This window comes from Diceros bicornis, chromosome 4, assembly GCF_020826845.1.
Source record: "Diceros bicornis minor isolate mBicDic1 chromosome 4, mDicBic1.mat.cur, whole genome shotgun sequence".
NCBI lineage: Eukaryota > Metazoa > Chordata > Mammalia > Perissodactyla > Rhinocerotidae > Diceros > Diceros bicornis.
In genome coordinates this window covers 49,713,168-49,732,046 of record NC_080743.1, presented here as the reverse complement: position 1 = coordinate 49,732,046, position 18,879 = coordinate 49,713,168, and the positions used below count along the sequence as shown (strand labels likewise).

The 18,879-nt window shown below is 33.9% G+C and overlaps 1 protein-coding gene across 1 annotated transcript in view; it reads right to left on the bottom strand.

Moving 5' to 3' along the window:
- MAN1A2 (mannosidase alpha class 1A member 2) overlaps positions 1-18,879 on the bottom strand; it is a 175,653-nt gene that overhangs the window by 88,131 nt on the left and 68,643 nt on the right. Inside the window, exons 4-5 of the mRNA XM_058538907.1 lie at positions 18,533-18,651; positions 12,575-12,655 (exon numbers count right to left, since the gene is read on the bottom strand). Of these exons, the coding sequence (XP_058394890.1) occupies positions 12,575-12,655; positions 18,533-18,651 (200 nt within the window). The remainder of the gene's footprint in view (positions 1-12,574; positions 12,656-18,532; positions 18,652-18,879) is intronic.

Here is an 18,879-nt window from a genome sequence, read left to right as displayed (position 1 = left end):
AAAACAAAACAAAAAAAGAGATACAACCCAATTTGGATAAATGCCCTTGAATTACTATAAGCATGTTTATGTCTCAACATTTTCCATCAAGATTTAACCACATTATTAAAAGGAAAGAAAATGTTTCAGTTCACATTTCAAGTTTACTTTGAGTGTTATAAATGCTTCACCTCTCTGTCCCAATTGCTCTTTTTGTTACCCAAAACAATAAATTGCAAAGTATCAGTGGTTTCCAAACTTTTAGAACCATGTACTATTACCAAAACATATACAGTAAAATTTCTAATATTCTTAACATATCCCAACAGGTAGGTTTGTGTACCTCACTTTGGAGACTATTGACTTCAGAGACTCCAAAATAAGATTGGGTCATCATATCCAATTAGGAAAAGTGGCTCCATTTTCCTATGTGCTTCAAGCCTATTCTCTTTCAAATTGATTTCAAATTGATCAACCAATTTAAGGTTCCATCTTTTCACTGCAGTCAAATGTGTTTGATAAAATATTATTAGATTCTTCAAATAAGTAATTGAAGGTCTAGAACACAGCACTTCCTCTTAAAGTTTCTAAGTTTCAGAAATTAAAATCTCTCCCCCATAATCTCTCAGCCTTGATTGCTTCCTTCAGGAGCCACCTCCACAATACCTTAGACTATTCTTTTGAATCTAGCACTTACCCAGTTAACTTTATGCCTAGGTAATAACTCTTTATATTAAATTCTCTCTGTTCACATAACTGTCATGGTTTCTGTCTCTTAAATGGACCCTGACTAATAAATAATAAATAAATAATCCATATTTTGTTATGATCTATTATTAAATATTTGCTTATTTTAAAAATCCAGGAAAATGAAAAAAATAAAAGGAAAAACTTTAAAATTCATACATAGTTCCTCTATTCTGAACTCATTATTATTTTATTTCTACCCTCTTTTTTTCTGTACATACATACAATTTTTAAGTAGTTGGATTTTTATCCTATCTTTTCCTGCTACTAACACAATAACATAAGAAGCTTTTCCAATTTTTAAAAAATTGTCTAACTTACTGTATCCATTTCCTCTCCTCCCACTCACTCAACCTAATCCAGCATGGCTTCTGCGCCCATTATTTTCCTGAAATGGCTCTTGCTAACAATTAGCCACACATATGAGCAAAGAGCATTTTCAGTCATTATTGACCAGTTCCTCCTTAAAATACTTCTCTCCCTTGTGTTCAATAATCCCACAATTTCCCTGCCTTCTTCACTGACTCATCCTCCTCATATCTGACCTTTAACGTTCTGTTTCTTGAGGCTTGAATCTAGGTCCCCTTCTCTTCTTAAAGTGTTTCCCTGACCAATTTCACTTGTGCTTGTTTTCAGTTATCAGCTACACAGCAACTGGTTCTCAAATTCATCTCTCTAGTCAAGACTTCTCCAACGAGCACCAGATCCATTACAACTGTCTACTATCTATTTCCACTTACATATATAGCAAAATCCCCTCAAACTCAAAATACTTAAAATAAACTGAAGATCTTCCTCTCCCAATCTACTATTCTTAAAATGTTCACTATCTATTAAATGTCCCACCATCAGTCAAGTACCAAAACCCAGAAACCTGGAGACAGGACCAACTCCTCCTTCTGCCTCATTTCTCCCTCCAAAATATCACCCAATCCTTTTGAATTTACCTCACAAATACCTTGAAATCATTTATATCTCTCATCTCTACAATCCATCTTAGTCCCAGCTGCCATTATTTCTTGCCCAAAATACTGCAATGGCTAACTGACTGGATGAATGGAACACACACACACACACCAAGCTATAACTTGTAACTATTGGTCTATAACTTGCTTTTGTTGCTGAATATATCAAGCATATTTTTCCTGGTTAAAATATATCAAACTTACGTTCACAGCTGCACAGTACTCTACAGTAACAGATGTAACAATTCAGGTCTTTTCAAACATTCGCTACTACAAACACTACAATGAAATATCCTTGTAAGTATACCTTATGCATCCATGTTGTTACTTTTAGGTAATAGATTCCTAGAAGTGGGTTAACTTGGATCAAAGAGTATTCTAAGCTTTAAATGTATACTTGACACTGCCAAATTATTTTCCAAAAAGGTTGTATCATTTGTATTCCCTCCAACAGCTTATCATACATTTGTTAAAATTCAGACTATACATTTAATTACATACTATACACTTAAAGTGGGTGCATTTTATTGTATGTAAATTAACCTCAATAGAGTTGTGTAAAATAATCTTTGAGCTGGGCCTTCAAGTTCTTTACAGAGAACGTGGAAGAGGGAGAATCTGCTTCAGGCGGAAAATTACAGTATAGCTCTATAAACATATAGGGAAATAAAACATTGTGGTCTAAATACATAGTTTAATGTATGTAGAATTTGGGGGCTCCTCCTCCGTAGCTCCCTTTTATCATGAATTTCATCCCTAAATTTCTAGCTTCTGTGGTAGCTCCAAACTCTCTCTGCTGATTTATCAAACCAGTAATCATAACCATAATCATCAACTGTGAATTGGTATTCGTATTGTGACTTTAAACATGTATGAGTGTGTACAAATATATAGATGAACTCACACATTTAAGAGGAAAATGTTGGAGAGTACATTTAAAAATGTTATCTGGGTCAGCAAAGCTTACTGGAAAAGTTTTGTCCAATTACCAGCACGTCTATAGAAAATGAAGAGGTCAAATTTTCAGGAGGAATAGCAGCAATTTCTGGAGCAAAATCAGGTTTTTCAAAAATAAAATGAGAATTAGGACAATAAGGACAATAATGGCTAATATTTAAACCAGAAAAATTAATACTCTAACATTTCTCTTTTTTTATTCAGAACTTTAAAGACTTTAGGTCAAAAAAGGGTAATCTATTTGTCTCAGAAAATATCCCTGAACTTATTCAGAAACGATCTTACTTATATAGGCAATAGAGTATATTTGTTTTGGTAAAGAGAGATTTTATTGTTGTTGTTTCTCTTATTTTGTTTTTTATTATCTGTGAAACATATTAAACTCCACATAATCATTTCTCTTTTTTATCTGACAGATTTTGGATGCAGTTATCCACATAAATTATGTTGTTATCTTATTCAGGAAGGGATGCCACTTTGATAACCATTAAAAAATGAGAAGAGACAATCCTGTAAAAGAAATGCCATATATTTGAAGCTAGCATCAAATAAACATAATAAATCATCAAGATTTTTTAACTTGTGAATATTTAATATAAATAGCCTTGTTCTAAGAAAATAAAATGATAAAGCTTCACATTTAGGATATTAATAAATCAACAGGAGACAGGAATACTTTGTTAGGATGGCTTATAACCCTCATTTGGTTCTCAATATAAGAAAATAGGATGCATGTAAAATGTTCTTTATTCTAGTTACATACTACCTTAATATAAGAAAGGCACTATACCATGTTATAAATTATAGTTAATTTTCTGGCTTATGTGAGATGTAGGAATTTACTGCCTATCCAGTACTAGAATAATATCATGTTCAAATTATTTTTCTATGTTTTATTTATTTTTAGCAGAGTGCAGGGATTTATTGTTGGTTTCCCAGAACAGATATGGATCAGAGCTTTCTATGCAAAATGAAGAAGCAAAAAAGTAAAATTCTATTGTATAAGAAAATCAGAAAAGTAAAACATGTTCTATTTACTTTTTTGTGTGTGTGAGGAAGATCAGCCGTGAGCTAACATCTGATGCCAATGCTCCTCTTTTTGCTGAGGAAGATTGGCCCTGAGCTAACATCTGTGCCCATCTTCCTCTACTTTATATGGGACGCCGCCACAGCATGGCTCGACAAGCAGTGTGTCAGTGCACGCCCGGGATCCGAACCAGCGAATCCCAGGCCGCCACAGCGGAGCATGCGCACTTAACCACTTGCACCACCGGGCCGGCCCCAATGTTCTATTTACTTTTTAGTAAAGCAGACTGTATTCTAATAAATTATGATTTCTACTTTTAAACAAGTAAAAAGATTCCCCACCCATTAGAAACACAGAATATTTACCACATAGGGAAAAGTCAGAGGACAAAGAAAAGTAAAGTAATATCTATTGAGTCAGGTGTTATGTTAAGCACTCTCACATAATTTAATCCTCATAACTACTCTCAATGAACTCTTGCACATTTTCATAGATGAAGAAATTTAAGTTATAGAAGGTAAATAGTTTGCCAAATATCATGATGAAAGGGAGGCACAGTAGGGACTCAAACCTCTAACTCTCAAGTACATACGCTTCCCTCCACCCCAAAATGTTTCTTCTTGAGGCATAAAAATTGCAAAAATCGAAATACTTCTTCAGCATTTTGGTGTTTTCCTATGACAACAGCAACCAAAATTTCAACATTCTGCTTCAACCTTCAGATACGGAGCCTAATGTGAAACAAACGTGAAACAGCCAAAGCTGACGCTTTTCTTTCATAAGCTGCTCATAACTAATTTTGAATCATATGCCTTTTGGTATGAAAATTAATCAAGTATGTCAACTATACCCAAAAAACTTAGTACTTCCTCTACATAGCCAGATAAAAATGAAAGTAAGGGAAAAACAATGCTCTCATATCTCAAGGACCTCTTATAAATGCCTAACCTGGAAAAAAGAATTCTGAAGTTTAAGGCATGAAAATAGTTCTGTTTTCTTTCTCCCTTCATTTTTTAATAATTCACTCCAGAAGCTCCTGAAGTCAGGTGTCTGTGCCCAGAAGTTACGCCTAGGGTGGGCAGCAATGTCCTGGAGAGAAATTAGGACCAACCTGTGGAAAGTGAAGCCAGCCAAGCAAATGGGAGACAGTCCAAGAGAGGTCCACGTGAGGAAGATGCACTGAACAAGGCAGCAGCCTGGTGAGGTCAGGAAAGTGGTTTTATGCAGCAGGACTAAGCAAACAGCTAAATATATTACGAATAATAGGAGGCAGGTTTCTCACTATCAGAAAAAAAGAATGAGAAATATGAAAAGGCAGAGAGCTAGAATGAACCTTATGTTGTTTCTTATGGGTAGAAATTAAAGCTATTTACCGGTGTGAATTCATGATCAAAACAGAAGAGTATAGACATAAAGGATAGGAAGCATGGAGTAACAAGCAACACCGTCCATGGCTGGGGGAAGAGCAAGGGTGCAGAGAGAGGGCCCCCTGAGGCGCAGACATTCAGGGAATGACTAAAGTGGAGGGTAGAGCAAGATCATTCAGAAAAACTTGCCTGCAAACCAAGCCCATTCTAATTACAAGGTAATGTCAGAGGAATTTGAAGCTGGTAGTACACTGAAATTAGTCTTAGCAATAAAAAACCCAAAGCTCTTTCAACTCCAAAGTAAACTGACTCAACTCCCAATGCTACCAGCACAGGCACGCTATTCCAGGCATAAATATTAGTCTTTACTGTCCCATCTGCATACAGAATATTGGGCATTCAATGAAAAATTATGAAATGCCTAATAAAGCAGGAAAAAACAATCCACTTTCTAGAAACAAAGTGAGTAACAGACCAGACTCAGCGAGGCTGAAACAAGCAGAATTTAAAATGACTATGATTACTATGTTAAAAGACCTAGTGGATAAAGCGGAAAACACACATGAAGATAATGAGGAATTTTAGCAGAGAAATGGAAACTGTAAAAGTCAAATGAAACACTAGAAATAATTTTTTTTAAAAATCAAGGTAACAGAGATGCAGAATGTCTTCAACAGGCTCAAAAGTAGATTCAATGGAACTGAGAAAAAATTAGCAAACTTGAAGATAGGTTTATAAAAATTACCCAAACTGGAATACAAGGAGAAAAAAAGCAGTGGGTGGGACAAAAAAGAACACTGAATTCAAAAGTTCTGAGACAATCAGAAATAGTCTATTTGTAACAGAAATCCCAGAAGACAAAGGAGGCAGAAAAAAAAGTATTTAAAAGATAATGACTGAGAATTTTTCAAAAATAAAGATATCAAACCATAGATCTAAGAACGTTAGAGAACCTCAAGCAAGATAAATGAGTCCTTCCACTCACCCCTCCAAAAAAAGGAAAAGTAAAACCACTCAGACTCTTCATACAAAACAAAATATGAACAGAAAATCTTAAAGGCAGCCAAAGGACAAAGAAGACAAACTACGTACAGAAGAACAAAGAATTAGCAGACTTCTCATCACAAACTTTGCAAACTATAAGATAATGCAGTGATATCTTTAAAGTGTTGAAAGGAAAAACTGTCAACCTAAATTTTATACACAAAGAAAATATCTTTCAAAAATGAAGAAGAAATAAAGACTTTCAGAATAACAGAAATTGAGAGAATTCACTACCAGCAGACATACATTACAAAAAATGTTAAAGGAAGCTCTTCACACAAAAGGAATATATACCAGACAGAAACCTGAACCTACACAGAGAAATGAAGACCAACGAAAATGACTGAAATGAAGATAAAAAGGCATGTTCTTTTCTATTTTTAATAGCTCTAAATAATAACTGACCATCTAAAGCAAAAATTAGTGGCCATGTACTATGAGTTTTTAGCATTAAAAAATGTATAATAACAAACAATAGCAACAAAGGAGAAAAAAAGAATTGAGAATATACTGTTGTAAGGTTCTTACAATATAAGTGAAGCAGTATAATACTGATTAAGGGTAAATCAGGATTAATTAAAGATGTACATAGTAAACCAAGGGCAACCACTAAAAAAATCTGAGTGTAAAAAGAAAGTCAATCATAGAGATAAAATTGAACCACAAAAAATAATACAAAACTAGGCAGGAAAAAAGGAAAAGAGGAACAAGGAATCAGATGGGACAAATAGAAAACTAATAATGTGGTAGATTTTAACATAACTGTATCACAGTTAGACTGAATGTAAATGGTCTAACACAAAGTAAAAACAGATTGTCAAATATTTCTACAGGAAAACCAACTTTAAATATGAAAGCATATAGGTTAAAAGATACACCATGCAAACACTACCTAAAAGAAAGCCAGAGTGACTATATCAGTATCAGACAAACTAGACTTAAGAACAGAGACTACGACCAGAGATAAAGAGAAAATTTAAAAAACAACAAAAGAATCAATTCACCACAAAGACATAACAATCCTAAATGTGTACACACCTAAGAACAGGCCTCCAAAATACATAAAGTAAAAACCGATAGGACCGAAAAGAGAAACAGACAAATCCATAATTATAGTTGGAGGCTTCAAGACTCCTCACTTAGTATGTGACAGAACAAGCAGACATAAAATCAGTAAAACCACAGAAGATCTGAGCAACACTATTACCTAGCTTGACCTAATTGATATTTTAACATAAGCATAGCAGAATACACATCCTTTCAAACATTCTTTTTAAGATAAACCATATTCTGGCCCATGAAACAAACTTCAACAAATTCAATAGATTTCTTCTCTATTCACTGCTCATTAAATAATTAAACTAGAAATCAATAATAAAAAGATATCAGGAAAATGCTTAAATATTGGGAAATTAAACAACATGCTTCTAAATAACTCAGGAATCAAAAAGAAAGAGAAATTAGAAAATATTTTGAGTGAAAGGAAAAAAAATCAAAATTCACAGAATGCAGCTTAAGAAGGACTGAGAAGCAAATTTATAGCATTGATGCTTTTATTTAAAAAAAAGAAAGTTGTCATATTACTGATCTAAGCTCCAAATGTAAGAAAGCAAGAAAAAAAGGGCAACTTAACCCCAAAGCAAGTAGAAGGAAGTAAATAAAGATAAAAGCAGAAATTAATAAAATTGAATGCACAAAAACAGAAAAATTAATGACACCAAAAATGAGTTCTTTGAAAAGAATGTTATTTATACTGTATTGTAATTAATATTGTAATATCAATACACCTGTAGCCAGACCAACAAAAAAAGGAGAAGATGAAATAGGGGACACTAGTAAAGATCCTACAGATATGAAAAAGATAATAATGGAATATAACAAACAACTTTATGCCCACAAATTAGACAACTTAGAGGAAACAGACAAATTCCCTGAAATACACAAACTAAAAAAGCCACACAAACTACAAAAGCCACTCAAGATGAGATAACCAGAACAGTACCATATCTACCAAAAAAACTGAATACATTTTATACTGGGGGGAAAAAACAAAAACAAAAAACTCCAACCCCACCTGGCTTCACTGGGGAATTCTACCAAACATTTAAGGAAGAAATAATACAAATTATACACAAACTTCTCCAGTTAAAAAAAAAAAAAAAGAGGAAACACTTCCCACTTCATTTTATGAGATAAGAATTACTCTTATACAAAATACACACACACACACAAAGATATTAAAAGAAAACTATAGATCAATATCCTACATGAACACAGATGCAAAAAATTATCAACATTACCAAATCAATTCCAGCAATATATGAAAAGGATAATACACCATGACCAAGTGGGCTTTCCACTCAAAAATGCAAGGTTGGTTTGACATAAAAAAAAATCAATCAATGTAATTCATAATATCAACAGATAAAGAGGAAACATCATATAATCATCTTATTAAGTGCCATAAAAACATCTGATAACATTTAACATCCATTCATGATTTTAAAAAAAATCAGGAATAGAAAGGAACTTCTTCAAGACGATAAAGGGCATCTACAAAAAACCTATGGCTAACATTAGGCTTAACGGTGAAAGACTAACGCTCTTTCCCTAAGATCAAGAACCAGGCAAGGATGTCCACTCTCACCACTCCCATTCAACTTTGTAGTGGAGGTTCTAGGCAATGCAGTAAGGCAAGAAAAAGCAACAGAAGAACTATGCAAATAAAACTCTTCTCTACACAGAGAAATAAAATATCTCTACTCCCTGGTGACATGATTGTTTACAAAGAAATTCCCAATGAATCTATTAAAATCTATTTAAAGGGGCCGGCCCGGTGGCACAAGCGGTTAAGTGCGCACGCTCCACTGCGGCGGCCCGGGGTTCACCAGTTCGGATCCCAGGTGCGCCCTGACGCACCACTTGGCAAGCCATGCTGTGGCGGCATCCCATATAAAGTGGAGGAAGATGGGCACAGATGTTAGCCCAGGGCCAGTCTTCCTCAGCAAAAAAGAGGAGAATTGGCAGATGTTAGCACAGGGCTGATCTCCTCACAAAAAAAAAAAAAAAAAAAAATCTATTTAAAAGTGACTAGAATTAATTAGTGAATTTAGGAAAATCTCAGTATAAGGTCAAAATAAAAATCAATTGTATATTGCATAACAATGTGAATGTTCTTAATGCCACTGAATTGTATACTTTTAAATGGTTAAATGGAAAATTTTATGTTACGTACATTTTACCAAAACTTTTAAAAAAAATTATAGTATCAGGAGGTTATCTAGAGAGAAACAAATGTCTTGAGGCAGCTGAAAATTAAAGTCTTTATTAAAAGTTTTTTTTAGTCAACTGTATTTATATATACTGGCAACGTATAATTGGAAATTGAAATTTAAAAATACAGTATTACGTATAACAGCACCAAAAAACATAAAATAGGTATAAATCTATCAAAATACATATAAGATCTGTATGCTAAAAACTAGAAACACCAATGAAGAAAATTAAAGAAGGACTAAATAAATGGAGAGATATGTTATGCTCATAAATTGGAAGACTCAAAATTGTTAAGATATCAATTTTCCCTAAACTGATCTATAAATTCAATGTAATCTCATCAAAATCCCAGTAGGATATTTGTAGAAATCAGCAAACTGGTTCTAAAATTTACACAGAAAATAAAAGTAACTAGAATACCCAAAGCAATTTTGAAAAGGAACAAAGCCAGAGAACTCAATCAACCTGATTTCAAGACTTTACATAAAGCTGTAATAATGAACACAATGTGGTAATGGCAAAAGGATAGGCACGCAGATCAACACAACAAGTCTAAAAGTAGACCCACACTGGTCAACTGATTTCAACAAATGTTCAAAGCCAATTAAATAGAGAAAACATAGTCTTTTCAACAAATGGTGTTAGAATTTCTGGATATCCATACGGAATGAAATGAAGCTCAACCTATACCTCATAGCATATATAGAATTTAACTCAAAATGGACTACAGATTTAAAAGTATAAGTAAAGTAAAACTATAATACCTTTAGAAGAAAATGTAAGAGAAAATCTTTGTGATCTTGGATTAGGCAAACATTTCTTAAATATAATACCAAAAGCATGAATCATAAAAGATAAAACTAATAAACTGGACTTCTTCAAGATGTAACAACTTCAGTTCTTCAAAAGATACTGCTAAGTCACTAAAAAAACAAGCCACAGACAGGGAGAAAATATTTGCAAATATATAGTGACAAAAGACCTATGTCCAGAATATACAAAGAACTCTCAAAATTCAATAAGAAGAAAACAAACAAAAATTTTAATGGCCAAAAATTTGAACAGACATGTAAAGAAGACATATGGATGACAAATAAGCACAGAAAAAGGTGCTCAACATCATTTGTCATCAGAGAAAAGTAAAATAAAACCTCAATAAGAAAAACAAAATAAAACCACTACTACACACCTGTTAAAATAGCTAAAAATAATAAAGAATCTTACAATACCAAATACTAGTCATGATAGAAGGCAACTATTGGAAAAGAGTCTGGCAGTTTCTCTCAAAGTTAAATATATACTTACTATTTGATCCAGCAATGCTACTTCTAGATATTTACCCAAGAGAAATGAAAATTTATGGTCTTACAGAAATCTATAGGCAAATGTTTATAGTAGCTTTATTCATAATCTCCAAAACTATAAACTGTGTTATACCCACATAATGGAATACCATACAGCAGTAAAAAGAAATGAATTATTAAATATACGAATAAATCTCAAATGCATCGTGCTACTTGAAAGAAGCCAGTATTCCTAACTGTAGGGACAGAAAACACATCAGTACTTACCAGAGGCTGGCAGTAGCAGGTGGGGTGACTATAAAGTGGTAAAAGGGAATTTTCTAGGATGATAGAATTCTTCTATACCTTGATTGTGCTGGTGGTTACTAGACTGTATGCACTATCAAAACTCATAGAAGTATACACTAAAATGAGTGAATTTTGCTCTATGTAATAAGTAATACCTCAATAAGCCTGACTAAAAAAAATCCTATCAATAAATTTACAATGATTTTATTCATATAAGCAAGGTCAGAGTTTCTCAAAGTATATAACCACCATTTCCAAAATCACCTTTAACAAGGAGTACTTGATAGAAAACATAAATAATGGTCTCCACACTAAACCAACTGAATCACAGTCTTGTGGGTAGGGCTTAGAGTCTTCATTATTACAAGACACCCCATGTGATTCTGATACACACTGAAGTTTGAAAAATTCTTCATCAGAATATAAATCACTCTTGTTTATTTTATTAAATATGAACTGAAGTGTTCTGACAATAGAAAGACAGGTTGGAGGTTTAATCAAGTTACATAATAAAGTCTGACAGTAAAATTACACATTAAATAAGATAAAATGTATTTATCTAATATTATATATTAAATATCAGCATCTTCAAACATATTTCTTCTAAAAAAATAATAGTACATGGATATCTCATTCTTTCACACACAAGCACACAAAGATAGATGAAATATATAAAAAGCATATAAAATCATAAAAACCCAGAAGAAAACTGGCAATTTTTATTTTGTAATAACACAGACATAGGGAAGGCTTTCTAAGGACCAAAATCTAGAAGCTCTAAAGGAAAAAAATCCTAAAAATGACTACTTTAAAGTTAACTACCAAAAAAAAAAAAAACCTAAAGATAACATAGAAATCCATTTTTACAACACATATAACAAAAGATGAATTTTCTTAAATTTGCAAAGAGCTCTTACAATCATTTAGACTAACCAATTAAATATATACGCAAAGAAGTTTCTCAGAAAATGAAAAACAAATGACTTATTATCTCTTCCTTTAGTTTCTCTTTCTCCCACTCTCCAATCCCATCCTTTAACCTATCTGAGTAGTAAAAAGGAATTTCCCACACCCACTACCCCATCACCATAGGTCTCAAGTGTGTCTGTGAGTATTACATCAAGACTTCCAGGAAGGAGAATTCAGAGTTGTTGTTGTTATATTTTGTTTTTTCAATTTATAGCAATAAACTTCATTCAATTTCCAAATAGGCAGTTTTATTAATTAATTTTTGGTCTTAGAAGGATCCATATTCATTCTTTCTGATTCATTCCCTAATTCTGGTCTTATTAATTTCTTTTCTCCTTTCGTTTCAATCATGTAATTAATTGCAACAGCAAAATTCTGGAGAAGGACCATTCCTGCAAAGGAGATGTGGTGTATATTAAGCTAGGATCTGTGATGAATTTATGTTTTACTGAGATTCTCAAAGTGGAAAAATCATTATTCCCAAGGAACAGTTCTATCTGAAGCATCCACTTCTTTGAGAAACCTTTAGATTAGTTCAATATTAGACAATTTAGAAAAACGATATGCTGCTAGGGAAATCTTTCATTTTATTAAATTCTATTCACAACTCCTTCCCCCAAAACAAACAAAATATTACTTGATTTTGCTTACCTCCTCTCCTGAAAGATAATACGCTGCAAGGAGCCCTCCAATAAAGCGAATGTTGACTTCAAACACAGACACCTCGGAATTCTGTGAAAACACATTGAAAATATTCACATACACATAAAGATTTACAGTTTTCAAAATATTTTCAATACTTCATACCTTTCTTGCAAACACCCTATGGAGAATTTTTTTCCACTTTCTATATCTTCACGTGTCATCCAACTGCAATCTCATCTCCCATTCGTTAATGTTACTGAAACTCCTCTTATTACTGTCACCACGGCTTCCTAATTGCCAAAACCAATGGGCAATTTTCATGTACCTTACATATTATTGTGAAATTATCAAGATATCTGATGCTGTGGACTATTCTCCCTTCCTCATGAAAGCCTCCACTTCTTGAATTCTGGAATAGCACCCTCTCTACTGGTCCCTTCCCTTCTGTTCTAATCACTACAGTATACTGTCCATTTTTACTTCTCTCTCGCCTCATCAATTTTAAATATTTTTCCTAGTATATATAATAACTTAATAAATGGTAAAGGAGGCACCAAAAATAATGGTAGGATGATGGATTTTTCAATTAATAATGTTAAAAAAACTGGCTCCTAGGTAAGAAATTAATTTGGATATTCATTTCACATATATATCAAAATAAAATCCAAATGATTTAGAAATAAACGTAGAAAAATTACAATAAAAAGTAGAAAAAATGTGACAATATATAAACTTTCTTGAGAAAACAGGTACTTTGTAAGCATAAAATCAATAGTATTGATAATAAATGAAGATAGACTTGAATGTTCCCATAATGTAAATTACCTATAAGAAAAAAATCATGAATAAGTTTAAAACGCAAACAACAGAAGAAAATTTGCCACAAACATAGCATTATTAATAAACTTACTATACAGAGTCTGTATGTTTGTATTCAGATATGGATATAAATCTTGCTGAGAAAAATGCTAACACATGGAAAGAAAAGTAGAAGTAGCAGAGAATATGATCAAAGAATCCACAGATTATATATAATTGACTAATATAAAAATAAAATTCATAATTAATTTTTAAATGAAAATTAAAAGTAAATATATATTACCCTGAAGTCTTTCCAACATTCATAGGCAGAATACATCATTTGCTAACACAAGTATATTTCTCTAAGATAGAAAGTTCACAATATCCTGTAATTTTTTTTTTTTTTTTTTTTTTTTTTGTGAGGAGATCAGCCCTGTGCTAACATCCGCCAATCCTCCTCCTTTTTTTGCTGAGGAAGACGGCCCTGGGCTAACATCTGTGCCCATCTTCCTCCACTTTATATGGGACGCCGCCACAGCATGGCTTGCCAAGCAGTGCGTCGGTGCGCGCCCGGGATCCGAACCAGCGAACCCCGGGCCGCCGCAGCGGAGCGCGCGCACCCAACCGCTTGCGCCACCGGGCCGGCCCCTATCCTGTAATTTTTTAATAACATAACTTTCACCCCACCCCATCCTTGAAAGCAAAGTGTTTTCTATTACTTCATATATTCCCAATATATAGCATACTGCAGGGCACATAGCAAACATTCACAAAATACACAGAGGAAGAGAAAAAGGGAGGAGGGCCTCTATCATTCACCAGAACAATAACCCTCTAACCAGTTTCCCTGATTCCATCCTTATCCCCTTCTCTACACTCTATTCTTTCAGTACCCTAAGCTAGAGTAAGCCTTTTAAATCTTAAGTCACCTTAGGTTACTACTCTGTGCAAACTCTTACAATGATTTCTGGTTACACTCAAGAGTAAAACGACTGGTAAGACCCAACATAATCAGATTCCCCACAACCTCTCTGACGTTATCTCCTACCAATATCCCCTTGAATCACTTTATTATTACCAAATGGGTTTACCTGCTGTTCCAGAATTGTCAAACTCACTCCTGTGTCAGTCTTTACACTTACTCTGTAGGTCTCTGAGCAAATGTCACTTATTAGAAAGTTCTTCTGACCACACGATATAAAATAGTGAAGTAATCTCTCATAAGTAATATATCTTACCCTTATTTCCCCAATTAACACTTGATCATCATCTGATTACTATATAACTCTTTATTTGTAAAATTCATACTTCTCTCACAAGAGAGACAGAAGATAAGAGAAGTTGTAGAGGGACATGAGGGAGAGGCATTATTCAAAGGAGTAATAACTGAGTATCCTCCTAAATTGATGAAAACATAAATCCTTAGACTGATGAAATATTATGAGTCCTTTAAAGAATAACCCACATATAGACACATGGTAATGGAATTACAGAACAACAAAGCAAAAAAAAAAATATTGAAACAAGAGAAAAAAGACAGATTACCTTTTAAAAATTAGACTGATAGCAAACTTTTTAATAGCATAATAGAAATAGGATGACAATGGAACTGTACTTTTAAAAGATTAAGAGAAAATAATCACCAAGCTCTAATTCTATACTCAGCTATAATATCTACTAGAAGAGAGCGGCTTCCCTTGGGTCTCTTCTCAGAAATTTCACCAAACACAGTCCTTCAATAGCCACCGATGTAAAATAGCAACCCCCATCACTACTTACTCCAATCCTGTTTACTCTTCTTTACTGTTCTCCACAGCACTTATCACCAACTGACATACTATATATAACTTGAATGTTTATTTACTGTTTTTATCCCAAAACTAGAGAATAAACTCAAGAAAGAGATAAGATTATGTTTTGTTCATTACTATATCCACAGAATCTAGAACAGTGTCTCTCACAGAGGAGGCATTCAATAAAGATATTTATTTATTCATTACTTAATTTGGAAGTATCAAATACAAGTTGGGACCAGCTAGACAACACATAAACATAAGACAGGAGGAGTATGAGCTAAAGTAAAGCATTCTAAGATCCTTATGTTATTCAAGACGACAGAAAAACTGATTAATTTTAAACTTTGATAAGTAATATATATTAAAATTTTAAGGATAACTCCAAAAGGACTAGAAATGGAAAGTATAAATGTCAAACCAGTAGAGGGAAAAAGAGACATGAACTGAAAACTAGTAGAGGAAAAAAAGAGATATAAAGTAATTTAATCCCAAATAAGAAAATAAAAGCAAATGAAAAGTACAATAATCATACAGGTAGCAAAACAAAGATGAAAGACCCAACTCCAAATATATGTTACCATAGTAAATGTAAATATTTCCAGCTTAACAGTTAAAAGACTCCAAGACTGGAAAAAATAACAAAATGCAAATATAAACTATATGCAAAATATACATCTACAATATATGATACAGAAAGGTTAAAAGTAAAGGGATGGAAAATGACTGTGCTGATTATTAAGCTATTTTTTCTCAGGTTCAAATCCATCCTTCTATACTCTACTTCAGTATCCTAGAATTGAAACTCTGCAAATTCATTTCTCATTTGCCAGCTGGCCCTTACAGGCCCTGCCAATGGGAGATTCCACAAAGATAATAGAAGGCTGGAGGAAGAAGGGACTTATTATTCCCTCCGGTTTACCTCGAGTTTCTGAAAGTGTCAAACCAGCCATGGTTCTTCACCCTGGCAGTGGAAGTTGGTTCCAGGTTACAGTTCCCCTGCCACACATACACATTCCCCAAATCAGCCTCATTGTGCCCCTTAGAGATACCAAGCTTTAGCTGTGTACCCCCTCCTCAGAGGTCTGAGTCCCAGCTTTGAGAGAGCCCTTCTAAGAACCCCTAAGGTACCAGAAACTGAGTCCCAAATTACTAAATTTTAATGAACCCAACCTGTTCCCATTGTTCTCAAAGTTCCAGGGGTGGTAGCTGTTTACTGTAGTTACTACCACTTGTAATACCACAATATTCCCTTTTCAGTTCCCCATTACTTGGTTAACAATTTAAACATTAAATCCTCTAATTAAAATAAATAGTATAGTTCTGGTTCCTGATTAAGCTAACTGATAACACTGATGTACCAGTGAATTATTAGGCATAATAAAGCTGTCATGTTAATGAACAGGAGTATTTAAGATCGCACAGATGCCAATTCTCTCCAACTTAATCTGTAAATTGAATGCAATCCTCATCAAAATTTCAATGCAGTTTTCTAGAGCTTAAAAGAATAAAGAGGGCCAGGCCCGTGGCTTAGCGGTTAAGTGCGCGTGCTCCGCTGCTGGCGGCCCGGGTTCGGATCCTGGGCGCGCACCAACGTACTGCTTCTCCGGCCATGCTGAGGCCGCGTCCCACATACAACTGGAAGGATGTGCAACTATGACATACAACTATCTACTGGGGCTTTGGGGGAAAAAATAAATAAATAAAATTATTAAAAAAAAAAAAAGAATCAAGAACTAAGAATTGCTAAGATAATTTCCTAATAGAACAAGATTAGATATCAAAATTCAGATACAGATATCAAGCTTCCTATAAAAATACTGTAGTTAAGACAGTTTAGTATTTATATAGGGATAAAGAGAAAAGCCAGTAGAAAAGAACAGACTAATATGACTAACATATGACTAATGTGGCATGTATAAATAGTGGGGAACTAAATGGTGCTAGGATCAATGGATAGTTGTCTATCTCACCCTACACACAAAATCAATTCCATATAGATTAAAGACCTAAATGCAAAAGCAAAATTTTAAAACGTTTAGAATTAAATATAGGAATATATCTTCATGACCTTGGAGTAGGGATTTCTTAAACAAGATACAAAAAGCACAACCTATAAGGGCTACATAGCTCTACAGGAAAAAAAAAAAGACTACATTTCTCAGCCTCTCTTTACAGTAAGATGGAGCCATATGTTCAATAATATACAAGTAAAAATGGGGTAATCAACTCCCGAGAAGTGTTCTTAAAACAACAGTCGCATATCTTTCCTCTGTCCCTTCCTCCTTTCTACAGCTGGAAGGTTTATCCACCTTATCTTGAGGAACCATTTTGTACCATGAAATTGACAGAGCAATACAACAAAGGTTCCTAGGTTCTTGGTCATCAAGGAGTTACCCAAACCAGCCCTACACTGCTTATCTCTATACTTGATTTGCATGAAAGAGAAAAACATCTATCTTCTTTAAGCTATTTTATTTTGGATTTTCTGCCATTCATAGCCAAACCTAAACCTAACTGATAATAAAAATTGTTCTAATTGAGATATATTCAAATTGCTAAAATAATATAAAAGAAAGCAATCAGTCTTTATCTACTTGGCATCAGGAAAGGCATCAGAGAAGAAATAATTATGGATTTAAATCACAACTTGAATGATGCAGAGTCTGCCAAAGAGAAAAAGACACAGAGAAGGAGTGACTTCTGACTACAGTCAGAAGGAACAGCAAACACAAATATCATGGAAGATGATAATGAATATGACAAAATTCCACACATCTTTTAGGTTAAGACTAGTAATAACGCAAAGAATTGCTACCATTTAGTGAACACTTACGTGTACCAGATTATCTCAAATGATCCTCACAATATTGTAATGGGATAGCAATTCTATGACAGATTTTCAGAGTAAGGAACTTTCCCAAGTAGCACTAGAATGTAGCTGTGCTGAGCTTCAAACCTAAGCAGTACCACTTAACGACTATGCCAAAACGCTGGAAGGATGGGCATAGGCCTAATTACGGAGGCTCATCAAAGCTGTGCCAAATCATTAAATCTCAAAAAATTAAGAAAACATTTATTATTTATAAAGTATTTTATGGTTTCCTGATATTTCTAATTCAACGTGCTTTTCCCCCAACTATTGCCTTAACACACTTAATACATTGCCTCAAATGATAAGGGCAAGAAAAGTAAGAGGAGGATAGTGAGAAAGGGTGTGTATTTTACACAAAAATTAAACAACTGATAATCCCAAAAGAAGAAAGGGGACTTACAATTTCCTTAAATTGCTAGTATAATGCTCAAAACTACTATGGTTAGACACTGTGTCTTTTCAGTCAATTGAAGAAATTATCAATTGTATACTTACCACACTGAAATCAAGGTTGTCTTCAATCCATTTTTGCCCATCTCGGAATTCATCATGAAGTCCCATGATATATAGGGTATCCAAAGCATCTACTATGGTAGCACCCATTTGTGAACTTCCTATATTTGGGGGGAAAAAACTGAAATTAAAAAGATAGGCTTTACCCAGAAATAAAACCACACATATACGGACAGCTAATTTTCGACAAAGGTGCTAAGAACATGCAATGGAGAAAGGAAAGTCTCTTCAATAAATGGTGTTGGGAAAACTGGACAGCCACATGCAAAAGAATGAAAGTGGACCATGTGCTATCGCCATTCACAAAAATTAACTCAAAACGGATCAAA